The following is a 22692-nucleotide window of genomic DNA, read 5'->3' on the forward strand; positions in this document are numbered from 1 at the left end:
TAAATTTGGTGGTCCTAGCTCTCACCATTTAGAAGTTCTTGAGCACACTGACAGACACACAAACTCTAATATACAGTAGATGCACAAAAAATAAAGGGAGGCAGGATTCCAGTCTGACTTACAAGCAGCTGCGTGGTTCAACCCTTCCAGCATCTCTAGTGGGCTAGTCCCATCGCCTTTGTGCACATGCTAGGAAGTAGGTGTATAGAAAAGTGCCACTTCTTTTGGGCCTGGCCTATCAGTAGATAGGAGGAGTAAACAAATCTGAAGGAAACAATGTAGCAGAGCTCCCAGGAGGAGACCTTTAACCACTCCTTGGGATTTTACACAGAGTCGGGGTCTCTAAACCAAGTACTCACCCCTACTGTTCTCCTCCAAAAAATTCTAACAACCCAATACAGGCATCCCCAGGGCATGATGCTTAGCAGGCATTTTGCATCATCCCGAGGGGAGTTATGAGTGTGCTAACCTGTGGAAAGAATCCAAGAGCAGAGCAGTTAATGGCTGTTTCCCCTCTGTGGGAAGGTCAGGGCTAGGTGTTAGAAATCAGCCCCATGGGTCAGGAAAAAAAGGGATGCATCCTGTCCTGGGTAGCTTGTGTTCCCACAAGTGCCCTCTATCCCTTCCTTAGTTCTGTTCTCTGCAGGAACGTATCTGCAACAGCCCAGCTCTACCTTCAAGAGCTGCTGCAACACTAGAGACAAATACAAAAAAAACAAATGCTGGATGCCCAAGTGTGAAACCTACTGTTCTGGGCCTGTGAATAGGCACTTAGAAGGTGGATGTGGATAATGAAGTTGAGGGATTTGTCACTACGCTAATGCTACGTCTACACTGGTGACTTCTTGTGCAAGAACGCAAAAACTTGCCAGGTGTCTACACTGCAAGCGCATTCTTGCGCAAATAAAGCTACAGTCTACCATCTGAAAACAGGGCTTCTTCCAGAAGAGTTATTCCTCTCCTCACAAGGAAGAAGCCCTTTTGTGCAAGAGCTCTTACGCAAGAGGACAGTGTAGACAGGCAACGTAAATTTCTTGTGCAAGAAACCCCTATGGCTAAAATGGCCATCAGAGCTTTCTTGCGCAAGAGAGTATCCACATTGCCATTGACACTTGTGCAAAAGCACATGCCAGTGTAGACGCACTCTTGTGGAAGACTTTTTGTGCAAGAATTCTTCCGCAAAACAGTTCTTGCACAAGAAGATACCAGTGTAGACGTAGCCTAAGAGTATAGAAAAATATGACTCATGAAAATATCAAATCTGTAACTGAAGTACTACTCCTACTACCTCCTTGGAGCTACTGCAGAGGGAACAGACTGCCTAAAACTAAGGCCCTACTTTGATGGATAAAAAGCTTTCTGTAGCTTTCAGCTGCCTCACTGCAGGCAACGTTGTAAAATCACACCCTTTTGCCTAGAGAGGGCTACCTGCTGCCCTTTGAGCATCCTTTCCACCTCCTGCCTCTCAGAATGAAGAATCCTGAAGGCTGTGGGTGTGTTTATTTTAAATCCTTTTATTTTAAAATCCACTTTGTTCCCACCTCCTTTCACTCATTTAGGGTTATTGACAACTTTACAAAGCGACACAAGCTGCAGGTTTTTGTGTTTTTTCGCATCGAACAAGAATAAACCTCAATGACAACATTGAAAAAATATACAATATATATAATAGGTGGGGGCCTGCAGCTGACCCCACTTGCTCAAACCTTGCTGGTGGGTATTTCCTTCCCCATGGTTTCTAAGCATTCTACTTTCTCCCCATAGGGCCCTGCACTATCCTGTCCTCAGGAGGAGGAGGGGCCTAATGCTCGAGGGCATGGGAAAGGAGCCCCTGCCCCAGCCTGTGGTGTTGGGGAAGAAGAGAGGTTTAGAGTATAAAGTGCCCTCCCCCGGGCACTGCTCCTTTGTGAAAATGGCAGAGGAAGAGGGCGTAGGCAAGAGAAGGGGTTGAGGGAAAGGAATGTGTGTACGGGGGTGGGGAAGAGGCTATTCCCCCCCTCAGGCTGCATGGTGGAGGTGGGGATCTTTCTGGTTAGCATCCTGGCTTCCCTCCTCCCACAGCACAGGTCTTCTAGTAACAACGGGGGCCATCTCTCTTGCCCACGATGCGCTGGTCATCTGCATCATCGCTGCCTGGGGTGTCCGGTGTCTCTGAGTCACTGCTGTCATTGTCGTCGTCTTGCATTCCCACCACAGCTCTGCTCTCCCCATGCGCTGCTGCCCTCTCCTGGCAGCTCTGATAGGACTGTGCAGAAGGAACATGGGGGGTAAGTGATGAGCTCAGACCAATATGGCCACACAGAAACCAACCTCATCTTCCTCCTCCCATCTCACCTCCATGGGGTTGACAATGATGGTGAGGGCTGAGTCGTCCCAGAACATGTCACTCTCCTTGCTACCAGCTCCCGCACGGCCTCCCTCGGCAGCCCCTGGAGCCTCGTGCCCAGTGCCCCGGCGGTGCAGGGAGTGGATGCGCAGGATGCCCAGGATGACCATGAGAGCCAAGAAGCCCACGCACACCACGATGATGATGGTAGCTGCGCTGGGGACCACTGGAAGGGGAAGCATACATGTGAGGTTACAAACATCGGACCCAACAGAAACAAGGAGCCCTGGGACATCTGGAAGACTTAACACGTTTATGTGGGCAGACTTGTTTGTGGGCTGGAGCCCATTTTGTCAGATGCATGAAGTGGAAACTACCGTTTGGCAAGGACACACCCACCTTTGCATCTGTGTACACATCCGCTGCGCTGCAGATGTCACTTGGTGTGCCTGACAGAGTGAGCTCCAGCCTGCGCCTAACCAAATGTTAGTTTTCCAGGTGTCGCAGGACTCCTCGTCGTTTGTACTGCAACCGACTAACTCGGCTGCCTCCTGAAACGACCAAGCAAAGATTCCCAGCCTTTCTGGCCCTTTCCTCCCTGAGAGGCCAGGGGTACTTAGGGCAGCCCCCAGCTACAGGAATCTTGCCTGCTGGCATACCCAGCTTTGTGCCTGCTGCAGTCACACATGCCAAGCATGTCCCATCCTCCCTCATTGCCTTCTCAAACTCCCAGTACCCCTGCCCAGACTTTTGACTTCTTGAGTGTCCCAGCACAGCCCCCACGTGCCCTCCAGCCCCAGCTGCCTTCTTTGCAGAGACCCCAGCTCTTGGGGTAGCTCCAGTCAGTAGCACACACTAGGGGCAGCTTCTCCAGACTGGCTCTGTTGCACTCAGCCCTGCAGTGGAGGAAGATGGGGCAAATGGCACTAAGCTAGTACAAGCCTCAGGTCATGTTTGCACTGGATTGCTTCCCAGTGCAACCTTGCACCAGCTGCCCCTCCCTCCAGCAAGCAGCAGACGGCTAGAAGCCAGGAACAAGGGCAGCCTAGCCATTACCCCTCCAGCAGGGGCTGGGAGCAATACAGGCACCATTCTGCAGTTTTCTCTTCCCCCGCCATATAGAGAACCTGCCGGGATCAGTAAAGCTGGCTCTAGGGCTGCTTTGGGTTGGCCAAGTGGCACAAAGCAGCCGCATGTACCAATGAATCTGGCCACTGCTCTGCTCCCTTTCTTGTCCTTCTGTCACCTCCCCACTCTGGCAGCAAGAGCCAAGGCTTCCTTTGCAGCCTCCTCTCTGTCTACAGCTGCCTCCTTGGAGCTCTCTGCCTTGTCCAAAGCCTCTAGGCCCTGTTCTCCTCAGGTCACCTTCACCCTGGGCCTCCTCTTCACATTTGAATCCTGCTGCTGTGGCATCCTGGAATTGCATCAATGTGCCCTCTATGTAAATGTCAGATGAAGCAGTGCCTGCCCATGACTCTGCTCTCCTTCGCCCCTCCAGAAGGAGGATCTCAAAGCACTATTATGCATATCAACCAAGCTCAGACTGACAGCATGAGCTATCAGAGCTGGCACCCAGCAGTAAACTGCAGCCACCTCTGGGCTGAGTTCTAGTAGCTGGTAAACAATAGGATATGACAGAAAGCCAAGAAGAATCTGCTAAGTGGTTAAAACTGTAGGAAGGAGGAGTACATGGAGCCACACAAGAATCACCCATTACCAGCTTTTGCCCAGACCTGAGGCTTAATAATCTGACTCAGGGAGACAGTGAGAGGAGATCTGCAGTGACGTGAGGAGCCCTTGCTTTGGTTTTACATTTCACTTCAGTCACACCTCCCTCCTAGCACAGGGGTGGGAAATAATTTTTTCAGGGGAGGGGGGTACTTAATGAATTTTGCTACTGGTCATGGGTCAGCTTCTGCCCTCCAGAAAAGGCAGGGCTAGGGACAGAATGGGTGGGGCTAGAGATGGAAGGGGCGAGGCTAGGGACTAGCTTTCCCATAAGAGCTGTCTAGGGCCTGAGGCTTTGAATTAAAAACACAGAAAAGGGCTCACAGCTCCCGGCCTTGCCACTACCATGTTGCTGGGAGCCACTCAAGTTGCTGCAGCTATTTAAAGGGCTCCGGTCCCTGCCAGGATATTGCTGTGACCGGGAGCCAGAAGCCATTTAAATAGGACCCTGCTTCCTGAGCCCCTGCCTGGAAATTGAGTGGTATCGGCAGCAGGATATAAATAGAAAGTGGCCAGATGCAGTCCACGGGCCAGATCAAAGTGTTAGGCTGGGCGGATCTGGCCCCTGGGCTGCATCCTCCCCAGTCCTGCCCTAGCCCCACACCGGGGCCAGCCCTGACTAAGCAGGAGGTTGCTCTCCTGCCAGTCACTCTCACCATTCCCTGCAGCACGGTGCTGCCTACAAGAGAGGTCAGTCCTGAAATGCAGACGGGGAGTCGCTGCACATTTCTGCACTAGTCTGCCCCCAGGGGCTGTCACCAGGCCATCGGCTCTACGTACTGGAGTTGCGATGGACATTGGCCAGGCTGTGCCCAGACAGTTCTGGTGGCAGGTGGTGGCCTCGGTGCAGCAGCTGCTGGGAGCTGAGGATGTGGTTAGGATGAGCGACCCGGTTCACATTGTGAAGAACATTCACCTGTGGGGGACAAGAGGGAGAGACTCAGCTTCCAGGCTTAGTGAGACCAGGCCTTCACACATACCCAGTGACTCATGGCTTGTACCTCAACTGTCAACTCATTACTGGAGTAGCGGCCATTCATCTCCGTGCAGGAGAGGCGGAATTTCCTCTCGTAGAGGGCAGCGCCGTGGCGGATGCGGTATGAGACCTGGCGCAGGATCTCCTCATACACCGCAATGCTCTCCACACCTGGGTGCAGGAGAAAAGGAGATGGATTCAGGTGCGGGCTCCCATGTTCAAATGATCAAGTTCCACCTGACATTATGGGATTGAGCTGTATGGGGAGGACAAAGCAGCAGAGCCATCCTGCCCGTAGGATGGTTCAGGACAGCCCCGTTCAGCCCTGGCTGGCCTGAGGGATTACAGGGAGGCAGGGGTGGGGCTGGTGCTAGCAGCAAGGGCCATACCAACTTTTGCACTCCCCAGCAGCAGCGGGAGCTACAGGAAGCAGAAGGATCCAGTTCCAGACTGCTCTGCTCCGCCATCTCCCAGCTGGGATGCTGGGAGCTGGGCCTAGGGGAGCGCAGTGGGCTGGGGCTGGGTCTCTCTACTTCCCACCATGGCAGTGAGTACACGCTAGAGAGACCAGCCAGGAGGGTTGCCAGGTGTCCGGTTTTCGTCCAGACAGTCCAAAAATACTGGACATGTAAAAGTTTGGTCTCCTGGGCTGTGCCGTTCAGAGGAGGGAGCTTGCAGGAAGAGCTGCAATGGGGGTAGCACACAGGTGGGAGGAGGTGGGGTGGAGCAGGGGCCTAGGGCAGAGCGGGGGTGTTCCAGACCCCGCCCCCACAATGACAGCCCTTAGACCTAGAAGGGAGCAGCGCTAGGTGTGGCTCCCTTGAGGTGTCTGAGACCTCAAAGGACCCAAGCAATCTCTGCTGGGTGTCAGTAATGCCCATGGAAGGGAAGGGAGGGTCCAGCAGCCAGTATCAGTATCATGTGCATCACGTGCCAAACCAGCCCTAGGAATTGCACCTGCACACAGCCAGTGGCGTCCACTGCCGCCCAGCAACAGCATGAAAACTTCTACTAGAACTGGAGAGAAGCAAGCCACAGCGGGGCGGGAGGAATTGTGCCAAACAAGGGAAGGAACTCGGATCCCATACCCCAGCACTGTGAACCCACAGGAAGACCTAGAGCCCCATCACTAAGAGTCCAGGGAAGGGATGCACAGAATCAATCCTCCCCTGGTTGCTGCCAGGGGTGGGGGATACAATTGCCCAGGGGCTGGCCTACTTAAGGGAGCCAAGTCTCATGGAGGCTGGGGGTTCCCTGCCACTTTTCTATTACCCCCGGCTCCCTGCCGCTTTTAAATCGCAGTAGCAGTGGCAGCTTGTGTGTGCCGTGTGCACCATCCAGCTGCTGACTGTGATCCAGCTCCACACCTATGTGGTGGCGCTGCACCGGGTCAGCAGCAATGTGGGGCACCCAGAGCCACTGATGGGGCAGGGGGGCAAATGGGGCAGCTGCCCTGGGTCCTTTAAATCACCACTGAGACCCAAGCGGGACATGCCAGACTGCACTGGGGGAGCCTCCAGCCCTGCCCCTCTGCCCAAGGCCCCACCCCTTCCAGAGGCCTGAAGGCAGCCTCCCTCAGCTTGCCCAGGGCCTGGAAATTCTGTTGGCAACCCTGCTGGTCTCAAGAAGTGAGCTGAGGCCTCTCCCTCTCTAGCAGCCGACAAGCAACTGTGCCCAGGGGAGAGTGCACCTGTGATGGTGAAGTAGGCGGAGGTGTTGATGAGCTCCAGGCCCCGCTGCTGCAGGGATGCACCATCCAAGATTAGGTATTCCCTTTCCAGGTCCAGGTCATCGCCCACCAGGGAGATCTCACAGCCATCCAGGTTGTGGACAATCTCATCTGACATCCGTGTGTCTGTCACTATGAGGTGTAGAGACAGGAGACAGACAGGGGTCAAGAGATCACGAGAAGCAAGACCAGCGCTCAAAACAGAGTGTGCATGAGAAACCCTGGGCACCTCATGTCTGGACCGTACTACGGCATCATGCAAACCATGCCACACTCTGTGGCAGTGCTCACTGTGAGTGGCAGCTGTCCATCAGTGATGTTACTGGCTGGGGGGCTTGCCAACTCCTGTTTCTAATGACATCACTTCATCTTCCGACAATGGGCCAGCTTGGAGGCTTTCACTGACAGCCCATCTTGTCTTTCTATCACCCTGTTACCAGCTCGCCCCGCTTCATCATCAATCAGATGGGACTTTTCTCAAAAAAGAAAAGATTCCATACAATGATCTCACAAATGCTGGCACTGCGCTCTTTGCCTTTTCCAAAACAGCCTCCATACTTTTAATGGGGCTAACACTGACCTGTCCTCAGCCAAGATAGTCATGACTACATGCGGCAGCAAGCCTATCCCTAGAAAAGGTGAGCAGGGATTGATTCCCATGGTCCGCAATGGAAGCCTGACCTTCCTCAGGGGAGATGGCTGTAGTTAGTCATAGAATACTAGGACTGGAAGGGACCTCGAGAGGTCATCGAGTCCAGTCCCCTGCCCTCATGGCAGGACCAAATACTGTCTAGACCATCCCTGATAGACATTTATCTAACCTACTCTTCAATATCTCCACAGATGGGGATTCCACAACCTCCCTAGGCAATTTATTCTAGTGTTTGACTACCCTCTCAGTTAGGAGCTTTTTTCCTAATGTCCAACCTAAACCTCCCTTGCTGCAGTTTAAGCCCATTGCTTCTTGTTCTATCCTCAGAGACCAAGTTTAACAAGTTTTCTCCCTCCTCCTGACACCCTTTTAGATACCTGAAAACTGCTATCATGTTCCCCCTCAGTCTTCTCTTTTCTAAACTCAACAAACCCAGTTCTTTCAGCCTTCCTTCATAGGTCATGTTCTCTAGACCTTTAATCATTCTTGTTGCTCTTCTCTGGACCCTCTTCAATTTCTCCACATCTTTCTTGAAATGCGGTGCCCAGAACTGGACACAATACTCCAACTGAGGCCTAAACAGCAGAGTAGAGCAGAAGAATGACTTCTTGTGTCTTGCTCACAACACATCTGTTAATGCATCCCAGAATCATGTTTGCTTGTTTTGCAACAGCATCACACTGCTGACTCATATTCAGCTTCTCGTCCACTATATGCCTATATCCCTTTCTGCCATACTCCTTCCTAGACAGTCATTTCCCATTCTGTATGTGTGAAACTGATAGTTCCTTCCTAAGTGGAGCACTTTGCATTCGTCTTTATTAAACTTCATCCTGTTTACCTAAGACCATTTCTCCAATTTGTCCAGATCATTTTGAATTATGAACCTATCCTCCAGAGCAGTCGCAACCCCTCCCAGCTTGGTATCATCTGCAAACTTAATAAGCGTACTTTCTATGTCAATATCTAAATCGTTGATGAAGATATTGAACTGAGCCGGTCTCAAAACATACGCCTGCGGAACCCCACTAGTTATACCTTTCCAGCAGGATTGTGAACCATTAATAACTACTCTCTGAGTACGGTTAAACAGCCAGTAATGCACCCACCTTATAGTAGCCCCATCTAAGTTGTATTTGCCTAGTTTATTGATAAGACTATCATGTGAGACCGTATCAAACGCCTTACTGAAGTCTAGGTATATCACATTCACTGCTTTTCCCTTATCCACAAGACTCATTATCCTATCAAAGAAAACTATCAAATTGGTTTGACATGATTTGTTCTTTATGAATCCATGCTGACTGATCCCTATCACCTTGGCACCTTCCAAGTGTTTACAGATGATTTCTTTAATTACTTGCTCCATTATCTTCCCTGGCACAGAAGTTAAACTAACTGGTCTGTAGTTTCCTGGGTTGTTCTTATTTCCCTTTTTATAAATGGGCACTATATTTGCCCTTTTCCAGTCTTCTGGAATCTCTCCTGTCTCCCATGATTTTCCAAGGATGATAGCTAGAGGCTCAGATACCTCCCTCTATCAGCTCCTTAAGTATTCTAGGATGCATTTCATCAGGCCCTGGTGACTTGTAGGCATCTAACTTTTCTAGGTGATTTTTAACTTGTTCGTTTTTCATTTTATCGTCTAAACCTCCACCCTTCCCACTAGCATTCACTATGTTAGCCATTCCTTCAGACTTCTCGGTGAAGACCAAAACAAATAAGTCATTAAGCATCTCTGCCATTTCCAAGTTTCCTGTTACTGTTTCTCCCTCCTCACTGACCAGTGGGCCTACCCTGTCCTTGGTCTTCCTCTTGCATCTAATGTATTTATAAAAAGTTTTCTTGCTTCCCTTTATTCCCGTAGATAGTTTGAGCTCATTTTGTGCCTTTGCCTTTCTAATTTTGCCCCTGCATTCCTGTGTTGTTTGCCTATATTCATTCTTTGTAACTTGTCCTACTTTCCATTTTTTATATGACTCCTTTTTTATTTTTAGATCATGCAAGATCTCGTGGTTAAGCCGAGGAGGTCTTTTGCCATATTTTCTATCTTTCTGGCACAGCGGAATAGCTTGCTTTTGGGCCCTTACTAATGTCCCTTTGAAAAACTGCCACTCTCTCAGGGCATGTCTACACTACCCCGCTAGTTCGAACTAGCGGGGGTAATGTAGTCATCCGCAGTTGCAAATGAAGCCCGGGATTTGAATTTCCCAGGCTTCATTTGCATGAAGCCGGCCGGCGCCATTTTTAAATGTCGGCTAGTTCGGACCCCGTGCCGCGCGGCTACACGCGGCACGGACTAGCTAGTTCGGATTAGGCTTCATTCGTGGAATGAGGCGTACAGCTAGTTCGGATTAGAAGCCTAATCCGAACTAGCTAGTCCGTGCCGCGTGTAGCCGCGCGGCACGGGGTCCGAACTAGCCGGCATTTAAAAATGGCGCCGGCCGGCTTCATGCAAATGAAGCCCGGGAAATTCAAATCCCAGGCTTCATTTGCAACTGCGGATGACTACATTACGCCCGCTAGTTCGAACTAGGGGGGTAGTGTAGACATACCCTCTGTTGTTTTTCCCCTCAGTCTTGATTCCCATGGGACCTTACCTATCAGCTCTCTGAGCTTACCAAAATCTGCCTTCCTGAAATCTATTGTCTCTATTTTGTTGTTCTCCCTTCTACCCTTCCTTAGAATTGTGAACTCTGTGATTTCATGATCACTTTCACCCAAGCTGCCTTCCACTTTCAAATTCTCAACCAGTTCCACTCTATTTGTTAGGATCAAATCTAGAACAGCTTCCCCCCGGTAGCTTTTTCAATCTTCTGAAATAAAAAGTTGTCTCCAATGCAGTCCAAGAACTTATTGGATAGTCTGTGCCCCGCTGTGTTATTTTCCCAATATATATCTGGATAGTTGAAGTCCCCATCACCAGTTCTAGGGAGGTTAGACAGGAGCAAAGTGGGGAATGTGGGCATCAGGAGTGGGCAGGCATGAGAACTAGGGGTACAGGGCAGCGTTCCCGGTAAGCTGAACACTTGGGCAGCCACCCAGAAGAGATTGAAATGCTGCCCAGCTGATTAGCAGAGCACCCACAGACAGCAGCATGTGTTTCTACTGGTGGTGCACACCCTCACATGCCTCAGTGCATGTAAAATGTATTCTGCACATGGATGGAACACATTAGCAGGAACATTGGGTGGCAGAGTTACAATGGGAGGTGATGGATTTGGGAAACGGAAAGGGAGGTAACATGTGGGAGCAGGCAGGGACAGGAGCCAGGGCGAGGAGCCCAGAGTGAGCCTGTGAGGCAGAAGAGTGGGCGGGGCAGAAAGGAAGATGGAAAGAAGGGAGGCGGGGTATTGGTAATACAGAGAACGGGTGGGAGTGGCACCACCTCCTAGGTCTGAGCTTGTCACTTCCCATTTTCAGTCTTTCCAGTGACGCGGTTGCCTGTCTCTAAACCAAATGATTTTCCGTTTCCATGTGACTAGTGACACTGAGGCATCATTCTCTGTTCTAGCGCCCCACGCACCCGTGCCATGCCAGCTCTCATCCTTCTTGGCCTCCACCTGGTGAGAGATGGAGCAGGTGACCTGGAGGTCAGGGAACAGGGAGACCCCATCAGGGTTCTCAAAGTCTGAAGCAGGACGAGCAAAGTGAGCATTGCCACTCAGCAGGATCTGGGGGGCGTCGGGTTGCAGCACCACCACGTAGCCTTCCACATCAGGGATAGAGACACAGGATTCCTCACTGAAGCACCTAAGAGAGGAAGGGGATGGAGTGTTAGTACCTCTATGCGGACTTCTGCCAGCCCCCTCTTGGGGCTGGGGTAACACCACATCACCCTGTAACAGTCAGCTTCTAAGTGCTTCCCCGCAGCCTCCTGTGCTCTGCAGAGAGGTGCTCTGGGAATTGCTCCATTGCATTTCAACAGCACCAAGTCAGTGACAGTGACTGTGAAATACTCAGGGAGATTAGAAGGCTATCAAAATAAAAACTCAATATTAGTGGGGGATTTCAACTATCCCCATACTGACTGGGTACACGTTACCTCAGGACAGACTACAGGGATAAAGTTTCTTTCCTTAAATGACTGCTTCTTGGAACAGTTGGTTCTGGAACCAGGTGGTTCTGGAACCCACAAGGGGAGAGGCTGTTCTTGATTTAGTCCTAAGTGGAGCGCAGGATCTGGTCCAAGAGGTAAACTGGACCGCTTGGAAATAGTGACCATAATGTAATAAAATTTAATATCCCTGTGGTGGGAAATACATCTCAGCAGCCCAACACTGTGGCATTTAATTTCAGAAAGGGGAGCTACACAAAAATAAGGAGGTTAATTAAACAGAAATTGAAAGCTACAGTGCCAAAAGTAAAATCCCTGCAAGCTGCATGGAAATTTTGCAAAGACACCATACTAGAGGATTAACTTAAATATATACCCCCAAATTAAAAAATACAGTAAGAGAATCAAAAACAGTGGCACCATGGCTTAACAACCAAGTAATAGAAGCAGAGAGATTAAAAAATCCAGTTTAAAAATTGGAAGTTAAACCCTAGTGAGGAAAATATAAAGGAGCATAAACTCTGTCAAACTATAAATACATAATTATGAAAGCTAAATAGGAATGTCAAGAACAACTAGCCCAAAATATAAAAGTAATAATTTTTTAAACTACATCAGGAGCAAGAAGCCAGCTAAACCAGCAGAGAGGTTACTGGACAATTGAGATGCTAAAGGAGCAGTCAAAGGCAATAAGGTCACTGTGGAGAAACTAAATGAATTCTTTGCTTCAGTCTTCATGGCTGAGGATATTATGGAGATTCCCAAACCTGTGGCATTCTTTTTACATGACAAATCTGAGGAATTGTCCCTCATTGAGGTGTAATTAGAGGAGGTTCTAGAACAAATTTGATAAACTAAACAATAACAAGTCACCAGGACTAGCTGGCATTCACCCAAGAGTTAAGAACATAAGAACGGCCATACTTGGTCAGACCAAAGGTCCTTCTAGCCCAGTATCCTGTCTGCCGACAGTGGCCAGCACCAGGTGCCCCAGAGAGGGTGGACCGAAGACACGATCAAGCAAGTTGTCTTCTGCCATCTCTCTCCAGCCTCTGACAAACAGAGGCCAAGGACACCATTTTATCCCCTGCCTAATAGCCTTTTATGGACCTAACCTCCATGAAATTATCTAGCTTCTCTTTAAACTCTATTATAGTCCTAGCCTTCACAGCCTCCTCTGGCAAGGAGTTCCACAGGTTGACTACACGCTGTGTGAAGAAGAACTTTCTTTTATTAGTTTTAAACCTGCTACCCATTTTTCATTTGGTAAGAATGAAAGAACCCAAATGTGAAATTGAGGAAATACTAATTATAGTTTGTAATCTATCCTTTAAGTCATCTTTTGTACCAAATGATGGTAAGACAGCTAATGTGACACCAATTTTCAAAAAGGGCTCTAGAGGTGATCCTGACAATTACAGACCGGTAAGTCTAACTTCAGTAACAGACAAATTGGTTGAAACTATAGAAAGAACAAAATTATCAGACACATAATTTGTTTGGGGGAAGTCAACAGGGTTTCTGAAAAGGGAAATCATGCCTTACTAATCTACTAGAGTTTTTTGAGGGAGTCAGCAAACATGTGGACAAGGGGGATCCAGTGGATATAGTGGATTTAGATTTCCAGAAAGCCTTTGACGAGGTCCCTCACCAAAGGCTCTTAAGCAAAGTAAGTTGCCATGAGATAAGAGGGAATGTCCTCTGATGGACTGATAACTGGTTAAAAGAAAACAAAAGGTAGGAATAAATAGTTTTCAGAATGGAGTGAGGTAACTAGTGGTGTCCTGCAGGGGTCTGTACTGGGATCAATCCAGGTCAATATACCGTGACAGACTTCTGGCTAAGACAGAGCTCTGCCACTACACCCTGGCTGAAAAGGCCAGTTGCAGCCAGCTGAGCAAGCCCAGGCCTAAAGGGCTAATGGAACTAGCTGTGGGCCTCATTGGCCAGAGGGCTATAAAAGGCAGCCTGAGGGGAAGTGGAGAGGGAGGAGCCAGGAGGTGGCTGAGTGTGCCTCTCCAAGCAGGAGGAGCGGCTCGCTGAGTTTGCTGTAAACCAAAGCTCTGTAAAGAGAAGGTGGTGGGAAATTGGCACTGACAATAAAAGGTAGGGGTGACTGTACCAGAAAGGGTCTCTGGTTGATTTGTGACCCAAGAAGGGGTCCCAAGGCAAGGGACCTGGGCAAGGACCTTGCCACAATATTCATAAATGATTGGGAGAAAGGGGTAAACAGTGACGTGGCAAAATTTGCAGATGATACCAAACTGCTCAAGATAGTTAAGACCAAAGCAGACTGTGAAGAGTTTCAAAAGGATCTCACAAAACTAGGCAACAAAATGACAGATTAATTTTAATGTTGATAAATGTAAAGTAATGCACATTGGAAAACATGATCCCAACTACGCATGCAAAATGAAGGAAACTAAATTAGCTGTTATCTCTCTAGAGAGAGATCTTGAAGTCATTGTGGATAGGTCTCTGAAAACATCTACTTGATGTGCAGCAGCAGTCAAGTGAACAGAATATTGGGAATAATTTAAAAAGGGATAGAGAATAAGACTGAGACTATTTGTATCGCCTCCATATAAATCTATGGTACACACACATCTTGAACAGTGTGTGTAGATGTGGTTGCCTCATCTCAAAAAAAGATATCTTGGCATTGGAAAATGTTATTTACTTGTTCCCATAACATAAGAACTAGGGGTCACCAAATGAAATTAATAGGTAGCAGATTTAAAACAAACAGAAGAAGTATTTTTTCTACACACTGCTCAGTCAACCTGTGGAACTCCTTGCCAGAAGATGTTGTGAAGACCAGGACTTTAACAGGTTTCAAAAAAGAGCTAGGTAAATTCAAGGAGGACAGGACCATCAATAGCTTTAGCCAGGATGGATAGGAATGATCCCTTTAGCCTCTGTTTGTCAGAAGCTAGTTATGGATGATAGGAGAGGGACCACTTGATTCCCTGTTTCTGTTCATCCCCTCTGGGGCATTTGGTATTGACCACTGTCAGCAGACAGGATACTGGGCTAGATGGACCTTTGGTCTGACCCAGTATGGCCATTCTTATGTTCCTATGTTGTCACCATGAGAGTGTCATCACCATAAGCAGAGCTAAAACCAACATGAGTGAATGGGATAACTGACCAGATGCCAGCGCACAGTGCTGCAGGGGATGGCTCTGTGTTCATACTATATTCACACTCCCAAATACACCAGGGCAAGTGTTCACAAACTTTGCTACTTTTATCTCATCTGAGGAGGTGGGTGTGCCCATGAAAGCTCGTGATACGATATATATATTTGTTAGTCTCTACGGTGCCACAGGATTACTTGGTATTTTTAAAGTTACAGACCAACACAGTTACACCTCTGAGACTTTAGTTAGGTTTTGCTCTTGTACATTTTGAGATTACCAACCCTACATTAAAAGGCACCAGAGAAGAGCGAGTTTTACCAAGAGAACACTGTCTGTTGGTGAGCATAATGGGAGGTGCGGCTTGCCATGAGCTACCAAGGGACATGTTGTGTGAGAACACTCCTACAGGCTCCCTGCAATTGGCCAGGGGCAGAGGTTCCCACTGGCACTGCTGCACTCACTTGACGGTGGTGGTGAGCTTGAGGGGCCGGACTCCGGGCGTGGCAAAGCGCAGCGAGTTCATGTATGCCACATGCTGGATTGCGTGGTTGAAGGTTTCCACATCGTCCCCCTCCAGTGTGAGCAGGGACTGGGAAGGATTCACATGAACCTATGGGAGGAAAAGGAAAGAACGGACTGAAGAGTCCCTGCGGGATGCTTTGATTTTGGACTCGAGATGACAAAGAGAAGTACAGGGAGATTCCTGGGGTGTGGCGGGAGACAGGGCTGAAGTGGGGAGTGGGGGAGGTTCATGCGAGATGGGGAAGGGCCATACCTTCATCCCTTTGCCAAGACTGTCAAAGTCACTGTAGTCAAGCCCCTCGCGACAGGCATAGAGGCACTCTATCACCTCCCGGCTCTCCAGGCTGCCGGGGCGGATGGTGAAGCCAGCCAGGTAACCGTGGAAGTAGTGGTGAATCAGCAGAGGGTCTCCTAAGGGGAACACAGGAGGAGGAGGAGGGTGTGAGAGACAGAGACAGTGCAGGGCCACAGGGGAAGCAAGAGCGAGAGAGGCAGCGGAGATGAAGAGAAGAGAAGGCAAACAAGATTGTGAGGGAAATATGGAGGTGAGAGGGAGAGAGAGAGAAAGGTGAGCGTGGGATGGGGGAAGACAAAAACAACAAGGAGGAGAGTTTACAAGAAGGGGGAGCACAAAATCTGGAAATCCAGATAGAAGAAAAGAAACTAGGCAGACAAGGGTGGAGAGAAGACTCTACCAAGACACAGAGGCCTTGACAGAGATGCTTTCCCTCACCCAGTCTTGTTTTACTCTCTATGGCTCCCATGAAGACATTCAAAAGGTCAAATCCCCACTAGATAATTTAGGGTGAGGCTGCATCTTCTGTGCCCCCAGCTCTTCATTTTCCCCCACTGTCCTCAGCATCCATACTCAGGAATGGAGACTATTTTACCTGTCTTCCACAGGATCAACATAGCCAGCCTGCCCAAAATGGGCTCCACTGCTCCCTGCGCCCCAGTCCTCTCATGTTCCACAGAGGTCAGAATGCTGCTAAATAACCAGTTTCCTTCCAGAGAAGATGGGGTGTGGGGAGGGAGCAGCGTGGAGCACCACCATGCAAGAAGGGGATGACAGTCATGCGTGGGGGAGAAGGGGGTGATCCGCCTCACCCCAGTCCATACCTTGCATGGGATCTGTGGAGTTCTCATTCCCTCTCACTTTCTCTTTGGTTTTCTCCTCTGCAAGAAGCAAACAGTCACCTCATTGACTAAGCACCAGCCTTAGGGAGCAGGTGAGTTGTAGGGCCAGGAAAGGAAAGGCTGAGGGGCTGTGTCTGCCGTGTGTGGGGAAGGGGGCGGGGGGAACACACCTGCTCAGCATGAGGCCCGTCAGGCACAAAGGCTTCCCTGGCAGAGCAGGAAGGGGACAACCAGACTGATGTGGAGGTGAGCATACGGGGAGGGGAGTGTTCCCAGAAATATTGACCTCATGAACCTAATGCACAGACCCTAGCCACCTTCTCACTGGCCACTGGGCTTTCCCCTGTGAAACCTAGATAATTCCAGGGGGACTCACAAGGCTGCTGAAGAGTTTTTCTGGCTATACATGGCAAAAGAGAGAGCAGTGCTTGAAGAGCATTTCTGATCAAGAGAGGCATGACTGCAAGATGGGCCCAGGTGGTGGGAGACAGAAAGCAGCTTCATTTTGTTGGCTCTGGGCCTGAGGGCTTTGAGCAGGGGGATCAGAATACACCTTGCAGAGAAAGAGGGAGCCTTTCATCTTCTAGGCACAGGCTCCAACCTGGCCTCAAGTCTGAAGCAACCTAGAGGCTCTTTCTGTCTGGCAGCCATTCACAGCCTTCCCACCCGTCTTCCATTTAGGAATTGAACTGAGATGCCCCAGCTCAGTCTAATGATATAGGAACTATGGGCGGTCAGTATCATAGGCCGGGGAAGGCACAGCCTTCCCAAAACTGCCTACATGACTGACTGCCTAAGGCTAGGACCACCACTGGGGAAGGCTGGAACCGCGGCGTGGCAGCCCAGCTTCCCCCAGGAAAGGCAACACAGCTCAACAGCCCGACTGCTTGAGGGGGCCATGGTGCTGGGGAGGGCCTGGCTGGGGGCATCATGATAGCCCCAGCTCTTCAGGTGGCCAAGCAGGATCAGGGTGGGGGTGGGTGGGGCTTGGCAGAGCCTCGGGTGGAAAGAGTGGGGCTGGGTCTTACCTTCCCCAGACGGGCTTTCAGCTGATGCCCATGATAGGAACCCTCATCAATTAAACCAGCATCACTGCTGGCAGCCTTAGCAGACAGGCCAAGAACTGAAAGACTATGGAGACTGAACTCTCTTCTGAGCCTAGAGAGGATCCATCCAGGTGCAAGCATCCTCATGGATGCTTGTGCTGTCACTGCCCATTGGGATGCTGTTGGCATTTCCATCTGACTTGTCACCAACCTGGGTTGGTCGATGAGGGAGGGAGGCAGCATCCTGGTTTTGGTGCTGAAAATGCCTCTTGAGCTAGCCAGTATTCTCATTGCATTGGCCCTTGCTTGGCATTAGTTGGAGCATCTTCTGGACCCTTCCGCTTCCTCTCCAGCCTCCCCCCTAGTGGGGGGCAGTGCTAGGATGGGGAACTTACCAGCCCAGCAGGCTCCGATCATGAGAGAAAGTTCTCGCCGCGGGGGATGGATGAGGCCATTGTCATGGATGAGCGCAGGGTCGTAGGACACGCCATCCACATAGAGTGTAACGGTGGGGAACTCCAGGTTGAGGGCATAATGGTGCCATTCATCATCACAGACCTGTGCTAGGCAGGAGAAGGAGAGGTCAGGAAGTGGAGGAGAGAGAGAGAGAGAGAGGGAGGAAGAGAGAGAGGCAGATCTTTCCTCACCTGCTCCAGCTTCCATAGGAACTTGACAGGTCTCGCGCTCTCCAGCAAAGGCCAGTAGAGGAAAGCAATTCGGCAGCCATGCACAGCCAGAGAGTAGTGAGAGTAGCCATCCTCTGTAGAAAGGGGGAGGGGGGGCAGAGACGGAGATGAAACATCTAAGGAGTTCCACAGATCACTGTCCTCGGCCCCTCAGAGAGCTGGGCTAGCCTGAGCAGCTGGGCTGAGGCCCCACCCACTCATCACACAGGACAAGAGCCCTTGCAGAAGAAGCCATTCCACCCCCCATGCCTTGCAACAGGGCAAGGGTCTCTCCTGGGGTGGGCTGCTCCCAGAAGACGTGATGGAGCCCATCTGGCTGGGAGTGGGCAGGGAGAGAATCCCTCCGGAAAGCAATGGTCCTGTTCTAGTCTGGAAGTGGAAAGACCTTGTCTATGCCGATGAGTGGGGGTGGGGGAGTATCAGTCTCACAAGAGGGCGGCCTGTCCCCAGGGCATCTCACCACTCTGCACCGTGCTGCAGATCACCGTCTCCTCCTCCTTCTTGCCCTTGCCAGGTGCCACAGCGTGTTTCATCCACAGCGACAGGGTGAAGTGGTCGCTGAGCCCCTCATGGGCACCCACCCCACTGCCCACAGGCACCTGCGCCACCTGGCTGCCATTGAACCAGTAGATGAGGCTGCTGTCCTGGCTGTAATGCACTGAGAGACGTGCCGTCCAGTTGGCCAGGGGGCTGGGCACAGGCAGCAGGTCGATTTCACCTGAGGCAGCACCTGCCAAGGAAGAGAAGGGAGACAGAGACAGAAGTCAGGGCAGACAGACAGACTCACAAGGCCCAGGGAGTGGAAGGGGCTGGGTGGAGCGTGACATAGGGGTGGGACTGGGAAGACACAGGGGCCTCTGAGGATGCAGGGGGTTTCTGACAGCTCTCTTTAGGACAGTGGGGGCTATCCCCCATGCTTCCCATGACAGGATGCAAGTATTGTCCCTCTGGCTCCCCTCAGTGCCCATGACTCCTCGTCAGGCCAGGACTGAAGGAAGGTCTAGGGGGCTCCCTAAGTGGGTGGGTAGCATCCCATGACCCCAATGGGCCAGTTATCCCCTGGGCTCTACTTGGTGCAGGAGTTGGAAAGGCTGCATGCCTGTGGCTCTCTGTAGAGTGGATGGAGGGCAGGTGACCCCCCCCCCCATAGCTCCCCTGGGGCAGGAGGGTTGCATACCACAGAGCTTGCGCAGCGACTTCTCAGAGTAGTTGTCACGGTCACAGCCCTTGGCCACATGGTTTGTCTGCAGCTCCACTGTGGCCTGGATGTTCCACAGCGGCTCATCACACGTCTCCAGGTGGATGCTGGGAAACAGGGCCAGACTGCCTGCGCCTGGCGCGTACTCGATCCGCTTATTCCAGCCTATTGGAGGAGAGAGAAGGAGGATTTAGGGCCCTGCCTTGGAGTCTTCCTAGGTCAGGGCAACTGGCATAGACCTATCACCTCTGCTGAGCTTCCCTGGAAATTTCAGATTGTTGGCCCTTTCCGTATTGAAAAATTCATCCATCCACTGGGTTTTTGGTGCTGGGGTCAGCATGGGGGGAGATTGCACAGATTAGAGGGTGGATTGTGTCCTGGACTGATGGATAGCACAGAGACTCCTGGATGTGTGACGTCTCTCCCATAACCTAGGGCCTGATTTTCAGAGGTGCTGAATTCCCCCAGTTCTTACTGACTTCAACAGGACCTGCATGAGCTCAACACTTCTGAAATGCACGTGTTGTCTCACATTGAGGCACCCAATATAAGTGATCATTTAAATACAATATTGCACAGAAAAACACGCATTAACATGACAGTCAGGTTGCAAGGTCAAGCACCTGCAAGTTAGGAAATGCCAGAAATTCTGCCTCCTTGTGCACATGCATATGGCACAGTCTTCAGTTACATGATCACATACTGTCCATCTCATCAAGTGCACAAGAGAGAGGGAGGCTCTTTAAATAAGCAGCTAATCAATACTTTCTTTGCTGCTTGTAGTTCAATATCTGGCCCCAGGCCTCATTTACTCCACATTGTTCAAACCCTGCCCTGTAGGCAGAATTAATTTCCTTATGGACTTTTCTATGGTACTGATCATTACAGTATCTGAGGGTATGTCTACACTACCCCGCTAGTTCGAACTAGCGGGGTAATGTATGCATACCGCACTTGCTAATGAAGCCCGGGATTTGAATTTCCCGGGCTTCATTAGCATAAGCGGGGAGCCGCCATTTTTAAATCCCCGCTGCTTCGAACCCCGTGTAGCGCGGCTACACGGGGCTCGAACTAGGTAGTTCGGACTAGGGTCCTATTCCGAACTACCGGTACTCCTCGTGAAACGAGGTGTACCGGTAGTTCGGAATAGGCACCCTAGTCCGAACTACCTAGTTCGAGCCCCGTGTAGCCGCGCTACACGGGGTTCGAAGCAGCGGGGATTTAAAAATGGCGGCTCCCCGCTTATGCTAATGAAGCCCGGGAAATTCAAATCCCGGGCTTCATTAGCAAGTGCGGTATGCATACATTACCCCGCTAGTTCGAACTAGCGGGGTAGTGTAGACATACCCTGAGTACTTCACAAGCACCAGTGAGCTTATTTTCACTTATTTCTTCATTTCACAGCTAGGGACCTGAGGCACAGAGAGATTAAGGGCAAAAGTGAGAACTAATTCTGGGTGCCCAATTTGAAACATTAAGGACCTGATTTTGAAACTTAACCATGAGACCCTCCTCTACAACCTCCTGTTTCCTTTACTACATGCCTTCCAATTTCTGCAACAAATGATGCAAAGATCCTACAGCACACAGACTCCTTCCCTGAACAGCTCTGATTTCCTCCTTGAGCACTATCAGTTCTGTAAACTGAACAAAGCAGGGGTTTTGTAGGAAAAAAAAAAAAAAGAGTATGTGATCACACAGTTAAATACCATTATAATGCACATGTATAAGGTGGCTGAATTAAAGTTGCAAAAGCAATCTTAATATTGTTCATTCCTAACTTTTCGGTGAGGCTTTGCAATCCATGTTATTGTAACATACTTTTTTGCATGCCATTTCCTAAGTTTTAAAAAAAGAAAACTGAAGAGACAAAAATCCAGTCATGTGGATTCATACTGACATTCTCATGGTTCATCAGCGGGGTTGGAAATTTCAGATCCAACACAAAGGGTACATCTAGACTACAAGTCTCTTTCGAAAGAGGCTTTTTTGAAAGTATCTTTCAAAAAAGCCTCTTTCGAAAAAGAGCATCTAGACAACAAGAAGATTTTTCTAAAAAGAGACTTGCTTTTTCAAAAGAGAGTCTAGACGCTCTCTTTCAAAAAAGCCCTGTTTTCATGCAATAGCGCCTTTTTTCGAAAGATGACTTTCAAAAAAAGGCGTTATTCCTTGTAGAATGAGGTTTACTGCCATCAACAAAACCACCACGTTCTTTCAATTTACTGTCGACAGAACATGGCAGTAGTCTAGATGCAGGTAGTTTTTTTGAAAAAAGGCCATTTTTTTTCAAAAAAACCCTGTAGTCTAGACACACCCGAAGAGTCCTACCCCTTGAGTTCAGAGTGACTGAGAGCACTTGTAGGTTGTTATCCTCAGTGGGAAGCAGCACTAGTGGGGGGTGGGATGCTCTGCCGGGGGGTTACCCGGCTATTTGCTGACAGCTGAGGAATGATGAGACTCAAGGCACGTGGCTTCCATTCCAAGCTCTAGAGGAGAGTGTGCTCTAGTGGGCAGACTCTTCTCTCTATTCCCCCCAAAACTTGACCCTTTCCATTCCAATCCCTCCAGTTTGTTCAGTCTCAGTCCTGTCCCTACTGGCTCCTTGTCCCAGTCCCATTCTCCTCATTCAATCAGTCCCAGTCTCCAATCCTCTGGCTTCAGATCCCAATCCCAAGCTTCTTGTTCAGTAAATTCTAGTCTCACCCTGGCAGACTCCCCAGCCCAGTCCCACTCCCAGTCCCCTTGCCCTGCATCCCAGTCTTCCCCCAGCTCCGCTTCCAAGCTCAGTTTCCTCCCCGACCACACTCCCAATTTCTCTCCCCTGGCTCCCAGCCCTATTCTCATTGCCCAACCAGTGCCAGACTCTGCTTACCTCTGGATCCCAGCTCTCAGTCCTGCTCCAGCTGGCCTAGTCCTAATCTCTATCCCCGAGACATGTCCCAATCTCTCCCCCCACTCCACTCCACCCCACTCCCATTCTCCCCTGCAACACCCCAGGTCCAGCTCTTGCACCTTCAGCATTTGAATCAGTTGGCTTCTTCCTCTGTACTGCCTAGGTGCTGGCAGGGGCAGGATTACTGAGACCGCAGGAGAGACAGGCTTCCTTTTCTCTTTTCCAGGGTCCAGCCCCACCCCTCTGAGAGCAGCAATTACAGCCCAGGGAAAGCTCATGTGCCCCTGCAGCCCTGTGCTGGATGGAGCTTGCTCAGTCACTCCGTGGGGTAGCACACGTGCTCTCCAGTCAGCACTAGGAGCTGGGAGCAAGTGGATGGAGTGTGCTCAGGGAGGATGGAACTTTTAGAGATTTTAGCTGTAACATTCTTGTACATCTGTGCTGAGCATGTGCAAACTGTGATTGTTCAAAGTCTTATAACACAGGGACAACAAAAGGCACTGCCACAAACGCCACTGCCTGTCAAATTTCAATTCCTCTCCCAAGGCACAAGGACTCTAGAAATGGCCAAAGAAAATGTTACTCAAAATTTTTTTACA

The 22692-nt window shown here is 50.1% G+C and overlaps 1 protein-coding gene across 1 annotated transcript in view; it reads right to left on the bottom strand.

The window, feature by feature from the left end:
* Positions 1-1499: 1499 nt before the first annotated feature.
* Positions 1500-22692, bottom strand: part of CLSTN3 (calsyntenin 3) — a 28919-nt gene continuing 7726 nt past the window's right edge. Inside the window, exons 6-18 of the mRNA XM_075903507.2 lie at positions 19180-19365; positions 18463-18732; positions 17964-18076; positions 17712-17874; positions 16253-16309; positions 15387-15544; positions 15073-15221; positions 10938-11164; positions 6721-6891; positions 5056-5201; positions 4835-4970; positions 2335-2552; positions 1500-2245 (exon numbers count right to left, since the gene is read on the bottom strand). Coding sequence (XP_075759622.1) covers positions 2072-2245; positions 2335-2552; positions 4835-4970; positions 5056-5201; positions 6721-6891; positions 10938-11164; positions 15073-15221; positions 15387-15544; positions 16253-16309; positions 17712-17874; positions 17964-18076; positions 18463-18732; positions 19180-19365 — 2168 coding nt within the window. The 3' untranslated portion in view covers positions 1500-2071. The remainder of the gene's footprint in view (positions 2246-2334; positions 2553-4834; positions 4971-5055; positions 5202-6720; positions 6892-10937; positions 11165-15072; positions 15222-15386; positions 15545-16252; positions 16310-17711; positions 17875-17963; positions 18077-18462; positions 18733-19179; positions 19366-22692) is intronic.

This window comes from Pelodiscus sinensis, chromosome 1 (genome assembly GCF_052426305.1).
Source record: "Pelodiscus sinensis isolate ZL-2025 chromosome 1, ASM5242630v1, whole genome shotgun sequence".
In the NCBI taxonomy this organism is placed as follows: Eukaryota; Metazoa; Chordata; order Testudines; family Trionychidae; genus Pelodiscus; species Pelodiscus sinensis.